The 18,646-nt window shown below is 53.2% G+C and overlaps 1 protein-coding gene across 5 annotated transcripts in view; it reads right to left on the bottom strand.

Annotated features, from left to right (window-relative positions):
• ACSL6 (acyl-CoA synthetase long chain family member 6) overlaps window positions 1–16,531 on the bottom strand; it is a 58,905-nt gene extending 42,374 nt beyond the window's left edge. For 2 of the 5 annotated variants that reach the window (XM_066344517.1, XM_066344520.1), the window contains exon 1: window positions 16,261–16,530. In XM_066344517.1, coding sequence (XP_066200614.1) covers window positions 16,261–16,309 — 49 coding nt within the window. In that variant the 5' untranslated portion in view covers window positions 16,310–16,530. Of the gene's footprint in view, window positions 1–4,577; window positions 4,633–5,651; window positions 5,788–16,260 lie in introns of those variants that run through there. The other 3 variants (XM_066344518.1, XM_066344521.1, XM_066344522.1) reach the window with 3 other exon arrangements.
• Window positions 16,532–18,646: the final 2,115 nt, after the last annotated feature.

The raw sequence follows: 18,646 nt of genomic DNA, 5'->3' as shown, positions 1-18,646 counted from the left end.
AAACAGCAATTGCTGAACCCCGAGAGAGCAGGGATCTGCTGAAATGCCAGTAAACAGAATCTGTGCTAAACTGTAACATCATCTCAGCAGAGATGAAGTCAGGGATATGCAGTCATCGCAGAGAAAGTGAGTCAAGCTCCTTGGTTCCTATCCCTTCTCCTTCACTTAGAAGCTCCACAAGATTGAGCATATTCCAACTCTCTGGACCCCCACTTCCCCATCTTTAAAATGGGGACAGGATCACTCAGGATGTGAAGTTCCTGTCCTGTATCAGGTGCAGTTAGAGGCATATGTGGACTAAAGAGATGGCTAAAAGGACGTCTGTCAGACCGAGGTGGCTGCTCAGCCCAGGCTGGTCCAAACACTGGGCCCAGGCACTTTGTGTGGCCCCATAGGAGTTGATGCTCTGCAGATGGTATAGCAGGCTGTTTGAGTCCTGCGAACACTCATCAACTACCCAGCAGCCAGCCAGAACATTCTCTCTGAATTCCTGAGCCAAAAATCCTGTCTGACTAGCAGCCTCTTTGGGCTGGGTCAGTGCTGAGGCCGTTCACAGGAGTGACCACTCCTGGCATATGATCAAATTAAGGATCTTCATCAGCAAAGCAGAGCCTATTATGGACCATCAAGAAAAACCGCTCTGGCCTGACCTGTGGTGGCGCAGTGGATAAAGCGTCGACCTGGAAATGCTGAGGTCGCCGGTTCAAAACCCTGGGCTTGCCTGGTCAAGGCACATATGGGAGTTGATGCTTCCAGCTCCTCCCCCCTGTCTCTCTCTCCTCTCTGTCTCTCTCTCTCCCTCTCTCTCTCCTCTCTAAAATGAATAAATAAATAAATAAAAATTAAAAAAAAAAATCTCCTGCCTCCTTCCTGAAGGCAGTGAGATACTATGAAAAAAAAAAAAAAAAGAAAAGAAAAGAAAAACCGCTCTGGGGAGGGTTCTGGCCAGTTGGACAGCTGCTTCCTTGGGACATTTATTTCCCTAATCCACAGATGAAGAGACCAAGTCACAGTCAGGCCCATCAGATAAATGACAATCCAGATATGCCACAAACACTTGGGCTGGGCTCTGAGCTGACTGACCTTTCCCCTAATGGGCGAAACTTACTCAATGGACTGGACAGCCAAGCCCCAAGAAGTCTCTGCGAAACTCCTACAAGTTCAGCTATATGATCCCAAAAGTTTTGGAGAAAATCCTGGAACTTCTCTATCACCAGTCCTTGGTCCTTGGCAGTTGCTCACGGGCCCTACACTGTCACAGAACATGAGCATTTGTGGCATGTTGGGGCTTTCACAGAGCACAGCACAGAATGGTCAAGGCCATTCATCTACCCACTGTCCACCTTCCCCTCCACCCACTCACCACCCATCCACCCATCTGCCCACCCACCCATCCATCTACCCACTCACCAATCCACCCACCCACCCACTCATGCATCCACCCATCTATCCACTCACCCACCCATGCATTTACTTAGATGTCCCACTTTCATCTAGCTCAGGGCTAGGCACTGGGATAAGCCAGATGTAGGCCTGCCCTCAGTCTCATGGAGAAGACACATGAGGAAGCAGGCAGTGCTGTGCAGTGTGGCTGGGGCTATGATCAGCCATGGGGAGCCAGAGGAGGTGCCCGACTCAGGTAGGGAGAATCGGGACAGGCTTCTGGCAGAGACAGAAGGATCAAGAGGAAAAGGTGTCCCAAGCAGAGGAAAGCAAATTTACAAAGGCTGGAATTGAGATTATTGAATACTTAGCAAACTGAATATTCTATTTGGAAAAAAGTCCTGAGTCCATGAAACCTTATACAAGAGTCAGCGCCACAAGTCTAAGGATGGCCTCCCAGATATGCTGAGCTTTCAGAACACACCAAAGTGTTACAGTCCCCAGGAGAGGGAAGAATAGAACTTATTTAAACTTCCTGAATTCCTGCGGCCTGAGAAGCCCTTGCCTACATACTGCACTATTGGATCCTCAAAACAGTTTCCTGCACTCATTATAAGGTAGAGAACACAGAGATTCCACTGAAGAAATGACCTGCCATTTATGGATACAGTCAGCGAGTGAGGGAGCCAGGACTTAAGCCCCAGATTACAGCCTCCGAAACCGCTGCCTTGTGTCACACCACCACCCACCGGGGCCAATGCTGCCCTCTCCATTCCCACACCCAGAGCTCTCCTTCATAATAATGCTGAACCAACAAAAAACCATCTCCAGAGCTGCTCGGAAGAGCCCAGGCCCAGGTTACACTGGGCCACCAGAGTCTGTAAGCAGGACCAGTCACTGTTCTGTGCCATGCACACTCTATGGGTGGGCTCCCTCCAGCCTCACATCAAGAACCCACCCTGTTCTCATGGCTGAGTGACCTCCTCCAGGAAGCCCACTCACCCAGGATGATGGAAGGAAGTGGAAACAGGCTTGGCCACCAGCTCCTCCCCAGGCTCCTACTTAGGTGTCCACCACTACGGAGCTCTCAGGCTTAGCTGTAGCTCCTCTGCCCTGAGGCTGGGCCTGTTCCCCTCCTTGGCTGCGCAGTGACCAAAGGGTGTCATTCTTCCAGGCTCACCAGCCTTCTCAGACTGCTTGCATTAACCCTGAGATTCTCTTCAGACCTGAGAGCCACTGGAAATTTAGGTCTTCTAAGGCAGTGATCCCAACCCCCAGGCCGCGGACCAGTACTGGTTCGTGGGCCATTTGGTACTGGTCCACAGAGAAAGAATAAATAACTTACATTATTTCTGTTTTATTTATATTTAAGTCTGAATGATGTTTTATTTTTTAAAAATGACCAGATTCCCTCCGTTACATCCGTCTAAGACTCACTCTTGACACTTGTCTCGGTCACGTGATACATTTATCCGTCTCACCCTAAAGGCTGGTCCATGAAAATATTTTCTGACATTAAACCAGTCTGTGGCCCAAAAAAGGTTGGGGACCATTGCTCTAAGGACATGAGCCTCAGAGCCAGCCTGAGCAAACAAGGCCTTGGCAAGGGGAAGGGCAAAGCCTAGGCCTGGGAGTCTGCTCTCATCTCACTATTCACAAGGCCTCGGTTTCCTACAACCTCCATGCTCTCTGTCAACCTGGGTTGGGGCTCAGTGGTCCCTGGGGTCCCAGCCATGGCTGCTCCTTCGTGCCCAGGAGGCTCTCCTGGTTGCAGCAGCCTGGGGCACAGGGTGGGGGTGGGATGGTACCCAAAGGACTCAGTGGTGCTGATGTTGCCAAGTGAGCAGCTATGAGTGTTTGTAAATATTCACCTGGCAGGAGGACCAAGCCCTAGGTAGGAACTAGCCTCCTCATCTCTGACACAGATCAATCCAGAATTCCAAGTGGCGGCCAGGCTGGGGCACTGGGACGCCCCTGCACCGTGTCCTCGGCCGAGTGAGTACACGTGGAAGATGGGTGGTGAGTCATATTCCCCCAAACCCAGGGAGGGTGGGAATGGGAAGAAGGGGCACTGGCAGGAAGCATGGTGGCTTCGAGTTGGCAGAGTGACAGAGGCCAAGCCCCACTCAGAGCGTAGTCCCTGTGGAGATGGCCCTGGAGCCCCTGGGTAGCCTTCAAGAACCCTCTGCTGGTGTAGCCTAAGCCTAAGCCCAACACTCAAGACCTTCACAGTCCAGCTCAGTGGCTCCATCAGCACTACCTCCTACACATCTCTCAACCCTGACTGCTCCTGCCCAGCCCACAGCCCCGGCCCAGTGCAGCCACAGCTGAGTGCAGTCGAGACTCCCATACCAGCCTCCTCACACGTCTCCTGTCTCTGACCAATGCTCACACTGATATCAAAGTTACTTTCTTGACACATAGATGTGACCATATCATGCCACTGCTCACAAACCTCATCTGGCTGGCTCCCTGCTACCTTAGGGCAAAAGTCCAAACTCTTCCTGCTGGCACTGAGGCCTTCATGATCCTCACCCCAGCTTCCCTGTGTGCAAGCCTAGAGTGGGGTAGGGGTTCTTATGACAGGGTTCTGGGTCTCTGCAAACCTCTGAGGCCTTCAGAAAGGGTGGGGAAGCACAAGGCAGGCCACCAGATCATCAAATAACCTGCTCAACTCACAGTGAATAGCAAGAAAAAAAAATCACAACCTCTCCCAGGGTCCATGGTCCCTGGCAAACAAGCTAGAGAAAGGGCCCAAAGGGGAGTTCTGGTGCTGGACTGACCTGGGTCCAAATCTTGACTCAGACTCTTGAGAGCTGTAAGACCTTGGACAAGTTACGTCACCTCTCGGGGCCTCATCTCAAACAAGCTCATGGACAGAGAGTGCAGTGCCAGGCACGTAGAAAGGAAAACACTTGGTAGAGAGCAGTTAGCTGAAGCGGCTCCTCTGTTTCTTTGCCAGACATTAGGGCACAATGACAATCTGCAGAAGTATTTGCATTCACACCCTACCTTTCCAGAGGGCTCCTGGCACTGGGAAGGCGGCTGAGCTGGTCCCATTAGTACCAGCCTCCACCTATAAAGAACACGTGGGGCTCAGGGAGAGAGCTTACCACATCTCAGCCAAAGCACAAAAGTAGCGAAGGTCCTGCCCCAAGTCTGCCCTCCTGGGGACAGCCGATGGCAATAGTCACCTGCTCTGAGAAGCTGGGTGATGTTGGAGGTGTTAGCAGTGGCTCCCCGCAGCTGTGGGAGCAGGTCTGGCAGGGACCTGAGCACAGAACAGCTCTATGAGAAGCTGCTGGCCCCTCAAGGCGTTCCCTGCACTGCTCCCCCCCCCCCCCATCTGCACACTGGGCATTGCTGGCTCAGATCAGCTCAAAGCCAAGCAACCAGCCTTAACCCCTACTCTGCCAGGTTGCAGGAGCGTCAGCTCAAACCTCTTTGCACACCACCCCAGCTCTTTCAGTACTGGAGAGCAGTTTGCCAAATGGGTTGCTTAAGGACAAAGTCTCTTTACACATCCTTCTGTGATACTTACTAGCGGCCAGGGCCTCAGCCATGCACTGGGGCCCGCAACCAGCAGGAGTGGTAGGGGTGGCGGGAAGCCAGATCCCTGGTGCTGAAGGAGGCCTGCACCATGCCCAGGAAACTGCCTCCAGCCCCTGCCAGGGGCTGCCTCCTCTCCCCACCCCCACAAGGTCTCAATGAGTCTCCTTGGGGAGAAGAAGAAAACTGGGCATGGTCCCAGATAAAGTATCTGCTTAGAGATGCTCTGAGCTGTGGGGACACTCCGGACCAAGGGTTAGGGTCCGCAGGTGGAAGATACTGGCTTTTCCTCTGCAAGACCCCAAGCAGTACAGCAGCCCTCCTTAATGCCTGCCCGGAGAGACATTTTCCTAGCTTGCCAGGCAATGGCCATCCTGGAGCTGGAATCCACACCTGGCCCTGTTGGAAACCAAAACTGAGCTCTAAACTCTCTCAGCACTTCTGGCGGACAGACTGGGCCTCCCAGGGCCTCCCAGGCCCTCACTCCTGTAAGGTTCTGTTTTCTCAGGGTGAGGGAGGGGGCCAGGGATCAGGTATGGCCCATTTTCACGCCTGTTTCCATGGCCAGCACACAGTAGGCACGTGATGGCCACGGCTAAAGAGTAAAAGGCCAGTCCAGGTTCCAGGGCGCAGCTCACCCCACCCCCTCCAGGCTCTACACACGAGTGCTTCCAAGCCTTCCAGGACCCGCCACTGTTTCCCACCCAAACCCAACTCACCGTCTCAGACCATGGTCCACTGCTCTGAACTTCCTCTTGAGAGCTGTTTGCACAACCTTCCTGGCAACTCTAGAGCCCACAGGCCTTGCAACAACTTCCCTGGTGCTGATACAGTTTCTACTGCTCACCCCACTACCTGATGAGAGCTTCCTGCACCAGCAGCCCTCACTGGCAAATTCCCACAAGCTTATCTGGGCCCCCAGGCCCAATCCTCCCATAATCCACCTGGAAGAAGCTTTAAAATGCAAATGCCTGAGCACACATGTTGGCCCAAAAAGCCCCTTCCCCTACCTTCCCGGCAGGTTTCCTACCTTTCTCTAGACATCTTCAGAGATGTCTTTAAATAAGATAAAACCTTCCTTTAGTGGTTCTCAGGGCTGCTCCTGGGGCAGAAAATCCAGTAGCCACACCAACGTCCTGGCTGAAAGCATACACAGGTGCCAGAGCCGTGGAGCCCCACAGTTCTATCCCAGGAATTGTATGGCCCCATTGCTAGGTTAAAAAAGCACAAATTTCACCATCACACCTGTGTAGCCCTGACCTGCAGAGAAGAAAACACAGCACCCCACACCTGGCCTGGCATCCACCCCATCTACAACGGGACTCACAAGATCTCTGCCGTGAGAGGGGGGCTTCCCCTCCATCTTCCTCTTGGGTTTTTATTACAGCCACAGGATCACAAATGTTGGGGCAGGGCTGGAGCTGAGAGCCTCCCGGAGCCCAACTGCACATCCCCCAGGAGAGATGGACCTGTGACTCAGGGTGGCTGGGTTACAGGGAGGCTCACCCACCCAAGCCTCCCTTAGGAGCCTGACTATAGCTCTGAAGGTTCAAGTAAGCCTCTTGAATGTGGAAAGGCCCAATTGAGGTTGGCTGTGCCTGACCACTGTGCAGGGCCACCTGTCCCAACTAGCTTGAACTCACTGGAAACATGCCTCCTCATAGCAATTCACTTGGTGTGGGAAGCAGCCTCCACTGTCCTCTGCCTCCCACCCCCCACATCCTCATGCCAGCACCTCTCAAGAATCTCACTCACCCTGAGACCTGGTCAGGGACCATGGGTCCACATGACGGTAGCACCAAGAAGCTAGGCTCAGACAACACTTTCAGAAACTGAAAAATATAAATAGCCTTGAGAACAGAGGAGCAAAGAGAAACACAGTGTCTTTCACAGGCTGTGAGATAAGCATTGTTCTTACTAGAAATCAGGCCCAACAAAATTCTCAGAGCAGCAGAGGCTAAGACAGTGGCAGCGTTCCCTTTGGAAATATTTCCAGGGTACGATGACCAGGACTAATGATGTAGATGTGCTTTGGCCTCATTGTCCTTCCTTCCACACCAAGCCCTGGGACAGCAGGCACAGCCCCGGGAGACCGGTGAGGGCCAGAGGGCCACAGCACCGCAAGCAGAGGGAAACCCCCTGGCCAGGCCTGGCTATGCAGACAGCCAAACCCTGGGGCTGCAACATGACCCTCTTCCCTACAGACCAGTCTGCACCAGGGCCACCAGTGTCCTGGCCTGCAGGAACTGTGAGTGATCCGTTTCCACCACTGGCCCAGGCTGAGGACACACTGCAAACCCTGCAGGTTCAAGCTCAGCAAAGGGAACATGAGCTGCTCCTAGCAGGGCGATGATGTCAGAATTCAATTGCAGGTGGCCAGGCTATAGGGTACCGGAGGGACGTTACCTCCTCCAGCTAAAGGGAAGGTCCTGCTCAGACATGTTTATGGCCTTGAGCCTGGGGGAGCAAGAGGGATTTGCTTGCTTGCTTTTCTACTCAGGAGCATCTGGGTACACCCTGCTAAGGGAGAAACACACAAAAGACAGAACCTGAGACCCATCCTCAGTCAGGGAGGCAGAACAATGAGAGAATTAGGAACAAGGCAGGAAGGAACGTTCTGAGAAAGGGACAGAGTGACGGAAGTGTGTTGTTAAGTCACAGGAAGAGCCTGTAAGATGCTGAGCTCCTGGGAAGGAGGCAGGGACCAGGCAGCTCTGAGAACAGCGCAGGAAGCTGAGGCTGGGAGGATACCCTTTAGCTGCAGAAGGAAAAAGGTTGTGGTTGGTACTGTCTGTATGCGTCATTCCTTTGAAGTCACAGCCACGAACTAACAGCGCCCACCAGCTCACCTGACCTAGTGCTCTGGTGTTTCAGGGTGTTAAAAGTGCCCTGCAAGCTGTGCACCTAGATCCCTGCCAAGGGGGTGGCCGTTGCTGCCAGAAGCCAATGGGAGCCCTCTGCCCACCATTCCAGGTGTTGTTACTTCTTCACAGAACAGACAACAAGCAGAGAAAAGAGAGTTCTAGTTAAAGATAAATTTTCTGACAAATTTGATCAGCTTAATTCTCTGGCTTCACCATACTTTGACAAAGTTTCTCATGTGAATGCCACAAGGAAAAACAACTCTGGATTTCACTCAGTTCAGTGGAAGGCTGTGTTGGTCGATGGGACTGTACCACCTCCTGAGTTATCCCTCTGGAGACCAGGGCCACAGGGCAGCTGCTGTTGCCTCTCACTGCCCTCTGGCTGCCGGGCCGTTGTTGGCCAGTAGGAATCCATGGTGCCCAGAGGGTTAATGCCAGGCTTAAGCAGCTTAGCCCTCAGTGGGGCAGGGAGCACTGAGAACCCCAGGCTCCTTTTCAAGGCCACCATGAATGGGAAATATGCAAATGACCGCTTCCCAAGGACAGGCAGAGGAGGGCCTGCTGCTGGCTGGCTCAGCTGTCTCTCCACTCTGGACCTGTCACATGAAAGGGTTTGTATTCCAGCCACTGGCTCCAGCCTGGCTAGGCTGAGGCTGTTCTCACCGGAAAACAAAAATCTCTTTCAGCCCAGAGCAAAAGGAGGCTCTGGCTGGCTCAGGACTGTTGTTAGCCGTTGTTCACATTGCTCACGCTGACCCACCCAGAGCACCCATCACTTGGATTCTTACTGAACCCACCATCTCTCCAGAGGGAGCTGAAGGCTCTGTGGCCTCTGAGCAAAGCACTGCATCAGGTCAGGGGGTGAGACCAAAAAATGGGGCGGCCCATTCTGATGTTCTGTCGGTTTTGTCCTTTCCAAAAACTAATATTGGATTCGTCTGAGGTAGCAATCCTCTCTTTTTTGATACAAGGGAACTGGTAATTCTCATGGTGTTGATGGTAAACATAAAAAAATATATGGGAGGGAAAATGCGATGGTAAACAAAAATGTACAGAGAGGACTTTTAGGGACGAAGGCCATATATGTTTTCTGCCTGTCACCAACAGCTGCTGCCACCAATGCCCTTGGGCTGTGGGTGGGGTCTGTGGTAACCCATAGTCCAGTGTGTGCCATCACTAGCTTCTGGAACACTCCAGGGCTTGGACATCGTCATTAACAGAGGCATCATGACAAGGTCAGACTTCAGTCTTGTTCAGACTGTCAGAGGCCAGAAAGGCTACTTTGCTGACACCCTAGGGCCACCAGGAGCTGCCCATTAACCACAGCACAAATCTTGTACCCTATGGAGCATAGATGCTATTCAGACTCCCATTAACAAGAGACAATGACACAGCCAGGTCATTTAGCCTGAGAGGCAGTCTAGGACAAAATCACTTAAGGGATTCTGAACCAACAGGAGGTTCCGTGGACAGTCTGCAGACCTCCTGCAATCCACAGGAAACGGGCCTCGTCAGCCTCTGAGCCGAAAGAAAGCACTTGTCTCTAATGACCATCCAGGTGCCTCCCCTACTGTTAGTTGGGGCCACACAGTGTGCACAGAGTTCATGGAGCTGCCCTGGAGAGGAGGGGAAGACAGGACACTTCAGAAGGAAAGGGGGCTTCACAGCTTTTCCCTGCTGTCTGACCGGTGGTAAGGATATCAGAGACACATATACCCAATTCTCCTGCCAGCCCGCTGGCCAGGGGAAGGCCCGCCTCCCTTCCTTTCCCTCCACCACCTCAGGCAGAGCCAGGCTTGGAAAAAGAGCCTGAAGGCAGGGTGGGGAGATGAGAATGGATGAGTTGAAGGTGTCCCCCACTGAGAATCACATCCAATCGATCTACTGGAAGGTACTGTCACCATTAATACTTAAGTTCTCCAGCCGGCAGGGTCCTGGAGTCTAGGTGGCTTTATGCAGGCCAAGCTCTAGGGAGACAGAAGCACTGTCCCTTCCAAAGTCAAGGAGTCACTGTAGGCCTGGATGGATTCCAACTGAGTGCCCTTTCTCCGTACTGATAACTGCCTTCCTCTCATTGGCCTCTAAGGCCTTGCCATCCAGCCTCTGGCCAAGCTCCCTATTCAATCTCCCTGTCCAATCTCCCTGGCTGGCCTGCATCCCATCTTGCTGCTCTCTCTGTCCCAGCTCTGACTACCTACTTTCTCTTCCCCATCTCTGACTGTCCTTGCTGTGTGGCCTCTAGCTGGTCTTGCTGTCCTATCTCTGGTTGACTTTTCTGTCCTTCCCATTGGCTCTTCTACCTATTTGGCAGGATCTGCAGTCATTGTCCAGAATGGTTTATTGCCACGGCCAGGACAGGGTTTGGTGGTTGGGAGGAGCCCCACAGGGCAGTCTTTAGCCCCAACAGTCCTGGAGGCAAAACAGGACTTTGTGGCAGGGCAGAATTCTGCTCAGTCCCTCGGGATCCACCTCCTGTGCTGGTGGACCAGGCTGCAGTGTGCTGGGAGTTAGGCAGGGTCCTGGAAGGATTGGTTAGTGGGATCTGTCCCAGAGCTGCCCATTCAACCTATCCCCTCTCCCATTCATACAATAGCCATCAATCACTAGGTCTGTTCCTGGCCCAACAGGTGCCAACCCAGATTTGCTTATCCCAGGGTCTGAAACTAAGACGCTGATTGTTCCCTCACTGGCTCCATCCTGGCCTGGCTTCCCACTCTAAAGCCCCAGGAGACAGCTATCTCTCAAAGCACATCTGAATGGGCAGATGGCAAAGCAGAAGCTAGCCACCCCCAACTCTTCATAGACACTCCCAGCAAAATGCCTGGAATTGCTGTTGCAAAAGGAAAGGTGTCTTCAGGAAGAGCAGGTGAGTAGGTACAGGTGAGACTTCTTGGTATTTGAAATCCTTCAGGCTCTGAGATTACAGGTTGGGCCTCAGAATAGCTAGCTCAGCTCAGCTCAGCCGACTCTCCATCTTCCCACTTCTGCCTGTCACAGACCCCGAGTCACACAAAGAAACTATGTCTGAAAATGACCACACCACCCATGGGCTCTGAGGGCTACTGGGTAATGGTGGGGGACCATCCCTGGGCATGCTGAAGGAAAACCCCCATGGCCCAAAGTAGCATCTTGCCCATAGCGCTCCCCTCCTGGGGTCCAGTGGGTGGTTAGTGGGGAGTCTGGCCAGGCCGAGGCAGGAAATACAGCTGTTACATAAAACCATCCAGTGGGCTGTGGATCCTGACTGGGGCCTCCTTTCAGCTCTGCTTGGCTGGAGCTCCCAGACTACTGGGAGACTGAAAACTTGGAGCTCTAAGTCCTCAGAGAAGACTATGTTCCACAAAACCAGTTACCTTGCAGCTGTATGTTCCATCATTCATACATTCATTCATTCATTCATCATTCTGCAGCTCCTCCTCCTGTTCTGGTTTCTCAGCACTAAGGGCTGTCCAGTGAAGGCTGACCTGGTCCTGCCTGCACAGAGTTCACACTTGCTTTCCCCTACTGCTTCTAGCATACTGGCATTGGCATCCATCTGGGCAGAGAGACTGGCACTTAGTAGGAGCACACTCAAGGTCTGTTGCTCATTAATTGGCTTGTGAGAAAATGGCTTATAAAACACATCATTATTAAAATAAACTGTGCTCAGAGAACTGTTTATACCATTCATGTATGCAGTAACCCTGATCCACACTGTGTGCCTGGCCCTGGAGGGGCACAGAGAGGGGACACTTTGACCCTGCCCTCAAGAAGGTCAAAGGGCTAGTGGAGGAGGCCAAAGTTCAGTGGAACATATGCCACCAGGGGATGCATGTGACTTGAGGGGTGCAGGGGTAGTGTTACCTTAGCCATCCACATGCCCATTTTGAGCTGTACACAACCACTACACAGAATAAAGTTCATGTTGCCTGGCCTGGCATTCTAGGGCCTGCAGAGCTCAGCCCTGGTGACCTCGCCGGCCAAGCAGAGTAGGCTCCTTCCCTAGACCTCAGTTATTCCCATGGCCAACCTTTCCTCACACGGGTCTGTCTGACTGGAAGGCCTTTTCTCCCTTTCCTCCCTTTCTGCACGTCAGAACCCTACAGCCTCTCTCAACAAGGCCTAGCTCACACTGTCATAACTTCAACCAACACTTCATGAGTCCTTTCCTGTGTCCCAGCCCCTGCTCTTGGCACCTCACACCTGTCCTCTTTTAAGCCCGCCCCTGACCTGACAGCCAAGGACCGCTGTCTTGCCTATGCCCATGACAAGCCTGCTGGAGGGGCTCAGAACCTGCCTGATCATACCTGTAGAACCCTCCCTGGACTGGAAGTCTGAAAATTGGGTCTGGCTCACAGCTCTTAGGAGTTGCTTCACCATTGAACCTTCCTGTGTCTCAGTGCCTCATCTATTAAGTGGGGATAATAGCACTTCAGTATTGTGGGGAAGGTTAGAGGAAAGCTTGGGGAATTGTAGAACCCAGTGCTTGACCCATAGTAGGTGCTCAGGAAAACAGCAGTCAAATCATCATGTCTGCAACAACACTTCCCCCCATAAAGAATATCCCCTATTCTGTGAATATCTGTGTGCTTACCGTGTGCCAGGCCCTGGAGAGTTACACAGTGTAGTTTCTATGATACAGACACCTATAACTTTTGCCTCTTTTTGCAAATAAGCCAGAGCTTCATGCCTACCTACTCTGCTTGCTGTGTGTATGGGACAGCCCTGGATCTCAACTGTAGCTGAGCTAAATTCAGCTTTCTGAAGGTTAACCTAAGAGCCCTTATAATCATAAGGAACAAAAAACTAGCCAGAAAGCCGAATGGCCTGGTTCTGCTGCTGTGTCCTGGTATGTGCTCTCTCACTAGAACCACCCCATATCCTCCCAAAGGCCGAGGAATGTGAGAAGGTGCAGAGGTCAGGATTCTCCCTCATGGTGGCACTGTGAGCAAATCCAGGCTTTCTCTTGTGAGGTATGTCCTCAGCTTCTCTGCTTGGCATTCCACCATCTGCCAAAGTCCTAACTGCCTTCTTGGGCCCCCTGGCACAGCCCCAGACTGCACACCAGTCCTCCACCCCTATGGGAGCCCAGGGTTGGGGGAAGATCTCATAGGGCTGAGCTGAGCCAGGCTGTGCAAGTCTGTGCCTGCCCTGGACACCTTCAGCCAGATGGCTGCCACACTGGTCTGAGACACCAGGGCCAAGGTCACAGCTCAGGCCTACTACCTTCCCTTCCTGGAGCTCAGCCTCAAATGGGCCACCCTTGGGCCACCCTTAGGCCACATCTATTCTCCTACACTTCACAACAGCCTCCAACTGCTCTCCCGGGCTGCATGCTCCCCCTGCTGGCTCAGCCTGACCACTGCAGTAAAATCAAGGGCTTCTCTGGGCCCTAAATCAGTGGTCCCCAACCTTTTTTGGGCCACGGACCGGTTTAATGTCAGAAAATATTTTCACGGACCGACCTTTAGGGTGGGACAGATAAATGCACAAAATAAAATTATGCGACCGGTGTAAAAACTGTGGTATTTTTAAATATAATAGTCGAACTTACGAGACAAGCGTCAAGAGTGAGTCTTAGACGAATGTAACAGAGGGAATCTGATCATTTTTTAAAAATAAAACATTGTTCAGACTTAAATATAAATAAAACGGAAATAATGTAAGTTATTTATTCTTTCTCTGCAGACCGGTACCAAATGGCCCACGGACCGGTACTGGTCCACGGCCTGGGGGTTGGGGACCACTGCCCTAAATGAAAGCTTCTTTCTCCTCCAGGATCCCTTCCTAGCCAGACTCCATTCTCCACCCACTAGGTTCCCCAGTCACAAAACCCTGAAGGCCCACTCCTACTATGGTTCTTTCTTCATACCTTCTTTGGCCTTACTTTCTCTACCTGGAGTGTGGCCTCCCTGCCCTTGACAAATACACCTTTATGCTGCAAAAGTCCACTCAGTTGTCACTGCAGGCCAGGTATATGGTTGAGCAGACTAGGCCCTGGATTGGGCCCTGTACAAGGGTTTGGGGCTGCATCAGCCTAGAGGAAGGGGCACCCTCCTAGAAATTCACTTACTTTGCACAATGGTGCCACATAGGCAGGCAGAGTGTCGGTCCATTGCCACCAAGGTCCTCTGAGCGCTGATGGCACTGAGATGGGGCACAGCATCCGACTAATGCTCGGTCTATTTAATCTGTTTGCTTGTTTACTACTCAACACACAGGTGGAATGTGGGTTGGCCTTCCCAGGGCAGATGCAGCCCTTGCTCTTCAAGGGCTCAGAGCACATGGCTGCCTCTCCCAGATAGTCAGTTCCTCCTCCAGGTGTCTCACCCTACCCTTCATCTGTCATTCTCTCCCTGTGGCCCCTTGAAGGCAGTGCTTGTCATCCTAGGGCCAAAAAGCACATAATTGGGTGACAAAAAGCACATAATTCTTCTAAAGGGTGGCATCACCTTGGTGGTCTTCTGTTTCTGGCTGAGCTAAAGGGTTGTGGCAACTGCAAGGTAGAATGTGTTCTCAATTTTAGCTTAGCAGTCCTCTTTGCCCCCAGAGAAAGGCTAGGGTCCAGGCAACGTCTCAAGCATAGTGGGCCATGATCTGGGAATGCCCCAATGTGTGTCTGGGGTGTTCTACACAATGAGTGCCACATATCAGCCTCAGTCTCTGGGACCGTGTGGCATCTTGGAGGAGATTCTTGTTTGCAGTGAGACTTTTGCCCCTGTGCAGGCAGCGGCCACCTGCACCAAGAGTCATCCTGTTTGACTATTCCAGGATCCTGTACAGTTCCTCAGCAAGGCAGTTCCCCCATTCGGGAAGGCATGTGACCAGTTTGGGAAACACTCCACAACAAAGCAGGACTGAAGGCCAGTCTGAGTCAGTGCCTGCTGAACCCTACTTTCAGACAAGGAACCCACACTATGAGGGTTTTTTTTTCACAAGCTATTGATGACTCCTGCCATATGTGGCCCTGTAGCCTTCATATACTGTCCAGCAGCCACAGACAACCAAGGCCCCAGAGAGCTGCCCTTGGGTCCATGGCTGGGTGGAGCCTCCTAAAGGTATGGAAAAGGGGTCTCAGCTCTGGGAAAGACTCTAAGACCATCACCCAGGCAATAAAAGGAGGCTGTTACTATCATCATCATTTTTGATAACTCATGCTCCTTATGCCTGACCCCAGCTCTAGCCCTGACCTTGCCTGTTGGACGAGCACACCAGGTCCAGAGTGGCCCTGCACAGACAGTGGCAGACAGAAGGAGCTTAGGGAGAAAAGGAGATTAGAGAGGCCTCACCTGCCCCTTGCCCGGGGGAGGTGTCCCTGTGGCCTAACTTAGGGCAATGGGTAGGAGGAATGATTACCTGGCCCACCAAGTAGGCTTCTAGGTTCAAACCTACTACCACCAAGCACTGAGCAATGACTAACCAGTTAAAACCCCAGTCCATCAGATATTATCCATGTGACATTGGACAAGTCAATTAAAGGGGAAAGCACCTCCAATCTCTTAGGATTTGTTGTAAATATCAAATTAACATGCAAAATTGCAGGTAAGGATTCTAAAAGAGTTGACACCCACCCCCCACCCGCCGCTCTCTTTGGCTCAAAAAGAACCTTATTAACTCCTCTGATGCTGATGTTTGGATTTGAAATAAACATTAACATTCACAGAGCATTTTATCTGGTGTAGGTCTGGTTTAAGATTCAAGCATTTCACATATATTATCAGGCTGAATCTGCACATGGGGTGATGGTGTTGGGGGGAGACCCTTTAGTGGTATAATATGAGGCTCACAAAGGGGAGGGCTGGTGCAGGCAGAACTGGTGGGTGAATGGGCCTGTGGTGAGACCCCAGGTGTGTGTGGAGGGAAGGGAGGAAGTGTTGAGCAGGGATGCAGAAGAGATCCTCACAGACTCCTGAGAGATTGCAGGGGTAAGGGGCTGACTCCTGAGAGGGGGGATGGGGACATAAATCCTGGGCAAGGCTGAGGAGCCAAGTGAACCCCACTTTACAGATCTTGTACTCACGGAGAGGTCTGAGGAGAACCCCTTCCTGGGATCAGGAAGCCCTAGATCAGTACTGGTTATGTTGCTGACCTGCTGCAGGATCTCTGGGACCAACACTCTCGGTTTCCAGACGCTGGAGATGGACAAGGATACACTAAGTCTGTTCCTGGACTTGGCCTTGGGGGACAAGTGGGCTCAGGGCCTAGTCTGATCTGTGGATGGCCATAAGGGAGGGGGTCGCAAGAACAAGAGGGAGGTTGTTGTGGGGTCGCAGAGGGCATGGCCCCTCATTCCTGCAGACCCAGCTGCCTTCCAAACCCGCCGGGAGCCCCGCAGAATTTGGTGGTGACCTGGGCGGCCTGGCAGAGGAGGGCCTGAAGGAACGGCTAGGCAGCTGGGGCTAGGGGCTCACCTCCCTTTCGGCACCAAGACCCCCACAGCGTGCCGGGGCTGGGGGTCAGGGACAAGGACAGGATGGGGACTTACCCGCGAACAGCCAGAGAGAGCCCCCCGAGACAAGGAAGAAGGTCAGCATGTCAGTCAGCAGGTCCCGGCCCGGCCCGGCACAGCCTCCCGGGCCCACAGGCGCGCAGCCCGGCAGCCCAGCAGTCGCCGCGCCGCAGCCGCCGGGTATTTTTAGCCCCCGCTCCCCGCTCCGCAGCGCCCCCTCCCCGCGCCGCTGCAGAGTCTCAGCGGGAGGGGGAGGACGCGCGCTCCAGCGGCCCCCGGCCTGCCCGCAGCCCGCCCCAGTCTGGCACTCCCCACCCCCACCCTGCACTGCCGGGAGCTCAGACGCACTGCTGAACCGCCGAGGCCCCGTGCGGGGGAGGGGCCGGGCCAAAGCGCGGAGCAGCCGTCTCCGCCCCCGCCCCCAACGTCAGGACCCGGCGTTCTGGGGAAACCGGCAGGAGAGGGGCGCACGGGCGACCAGTGGGGAAGCGTGACGCTGCGCCCACCCCACAAATGCGCGACTCTGTTTTTTATGGCTGGGCAGGCTCAGGTGGCAGAGGGATCGCAGTCACCTGTCCTAGCAGGCACACATGTCTGTAGGCTGGCGCCCGCTGACGCAAACCCAAGGACCCGAATTTGCGGACACCGGGATACTCTGGGTGTCAAGTTTGCAAGTCAGTGAGAAGAGGGGGGTGAGGTTCTTTCTAGCCTCTAGCAAAGGGGCAGCTAGATCAGACAGTGCCCAGACCGTCTGGGGAAGCCAGTCCTTGTATCTGCCCTGTAGGAAGATTGAATCTGAGGCCAAGGTCAGAGGGGGTTCCATGTAGTCACAGGCTGCCATTGAGGTCACAGGAAGCCATATGGGATCACAGGTATCTCAGAGGACACAGTGAATAGCCACACAGATGGACACCTGCTGGCTGAGGGGTGGGACACCTGTTTCAGTGTCTGTGATTGAAAGAAGTAAGCCTTTTCTTGGGAAAGAAGTATAGATATTCTGGTGGGCCCCGACCTATACCTGAATTTCAAAGTCATCTCCTCCCCACTCTCGCCTGTTCTCGAACATGCACGTCCCACTAGATCTCCAGCACCAAGGACAGTGCTCAGGCCGCTGAACCTGTGTATGTATATGCAGTCTTTGCAGCGCAGGCACTGGCTAACTCAGGAAGAAGAGAATGAGAAACCAGAGACTAGATAGAGGTCAGGCAGCAAAGGGTGGAAGAGCCAGAGATCTCTTCAGACCCAACAGAGACCACCTACCCTGTGTGCATGTGTGCTCACAGCACAACAGCTGGGGCGCAGGCTTGTATTGGGGCCTGTGCCTGCAGTGCCAGTATATGGCATGTGTGTGCCCACGGTTGTCTGTGTACACCTTGCAAGTGGGCAAATGTGTATCTCTGACACTCTTGTGCTTACAATAGGACCCTCCACCTTCCCCGCGGCAGGATCTGGATGCCTGGGAAAGCTGCTCCTGCAAGACCTCGGGCACAGCCTGGTCGGGACTTGGATGGAATCTCTCATGCTCCATGCTTGGCAGGGCTCCTCTAAGAGGGTGTCACATGACTGTCAGAATCCCCCTTCCACAACCACTGGCAACAGATGAACTGGAGACCTGCTGGTGCTCAGGAGGAAACCCACGGGGAACCAGAAAGCTGGGCAGAAAGAAGGCATCTTCCCGTACTAGATTGACATAGAGAGGTGGGGAGACAGTTTCTCCATAGGCCAGGGGCTAGCAAAGCATTTCATCACAGAGCAAGGGGCCCAGGAGCCAAGAGCAAATGCCAGGCCCAGTCTTCCTCTGCAGCACTGAACTGCAGAGCTGCTCCCAGCCCTTGTGTGGCTCCTGGCAACTTCCTCTCTAGAGTGATGTCATGGGCCACATTTAGTCTGGCCTCCTGCAGAATGGTGCATCCAGTTACTCTTCCTTTAGATGTCTCTTCTACTTGTGAATATTTTAATTCAAAAATCTGCGCTGGAACCGTGACAGATTACAGGTTAACATGCTCTGTTTTCCTCTGAGCATGGCTTGGTCTCACCTGAGGGATGGGGACAGAAGAGCCTTGGATCCGATTGTGGGGTGTTGGCCAGGTATCTCTTTCTAGGCCTGTTCCCATCACTGTGTAAGGGATTTGTTCCTTCCTGTCCTGAGCTCCCGAAGTTTCCTTCCCCTCTGTGGGTCTCCATCTGTGGACCATCTGTGGGCCTGGGCAGTTGTAACTCTGAAACCTCCAGACTGTGTGGGTGTGGCAGCCATGGAACCCAGCAGGGGGAACCCAGGTCTCAGAGACGTGGAGGCTAGGCTGGAGGGTCCATGAACTTCTTCCTTAGTCAATGAGGTCAGCTACAGTAGTGGCATCTCTGTTCACACCTATCTTCTCCCAGGTTAGCACCTCTGAGGGGGCAGGCAGGCAGGCTGATCCTG

Source organism: Saccopteryx leptura, chromosome 6, assembly GCF_036850995.1.
Source record: "Saccopteryx leptura isolate mSacLep1 chromosome 6, mSacLep1_pri_phased_curated, whole genome shotgun sequence".
NCBI classification, from domain to species: domain Eukaryota; kingdom Metazoa; phylum Chordata; class Mammalia; order Chiroptera; family Emballonuridae; genus Saccopteryx; species Saccopteryx leptura.
The sequence above is the reverse complement of the archived record's forward strand: the minus strand, read 5'-3'. Positions and strand labels throughout refer to the sequence as shown.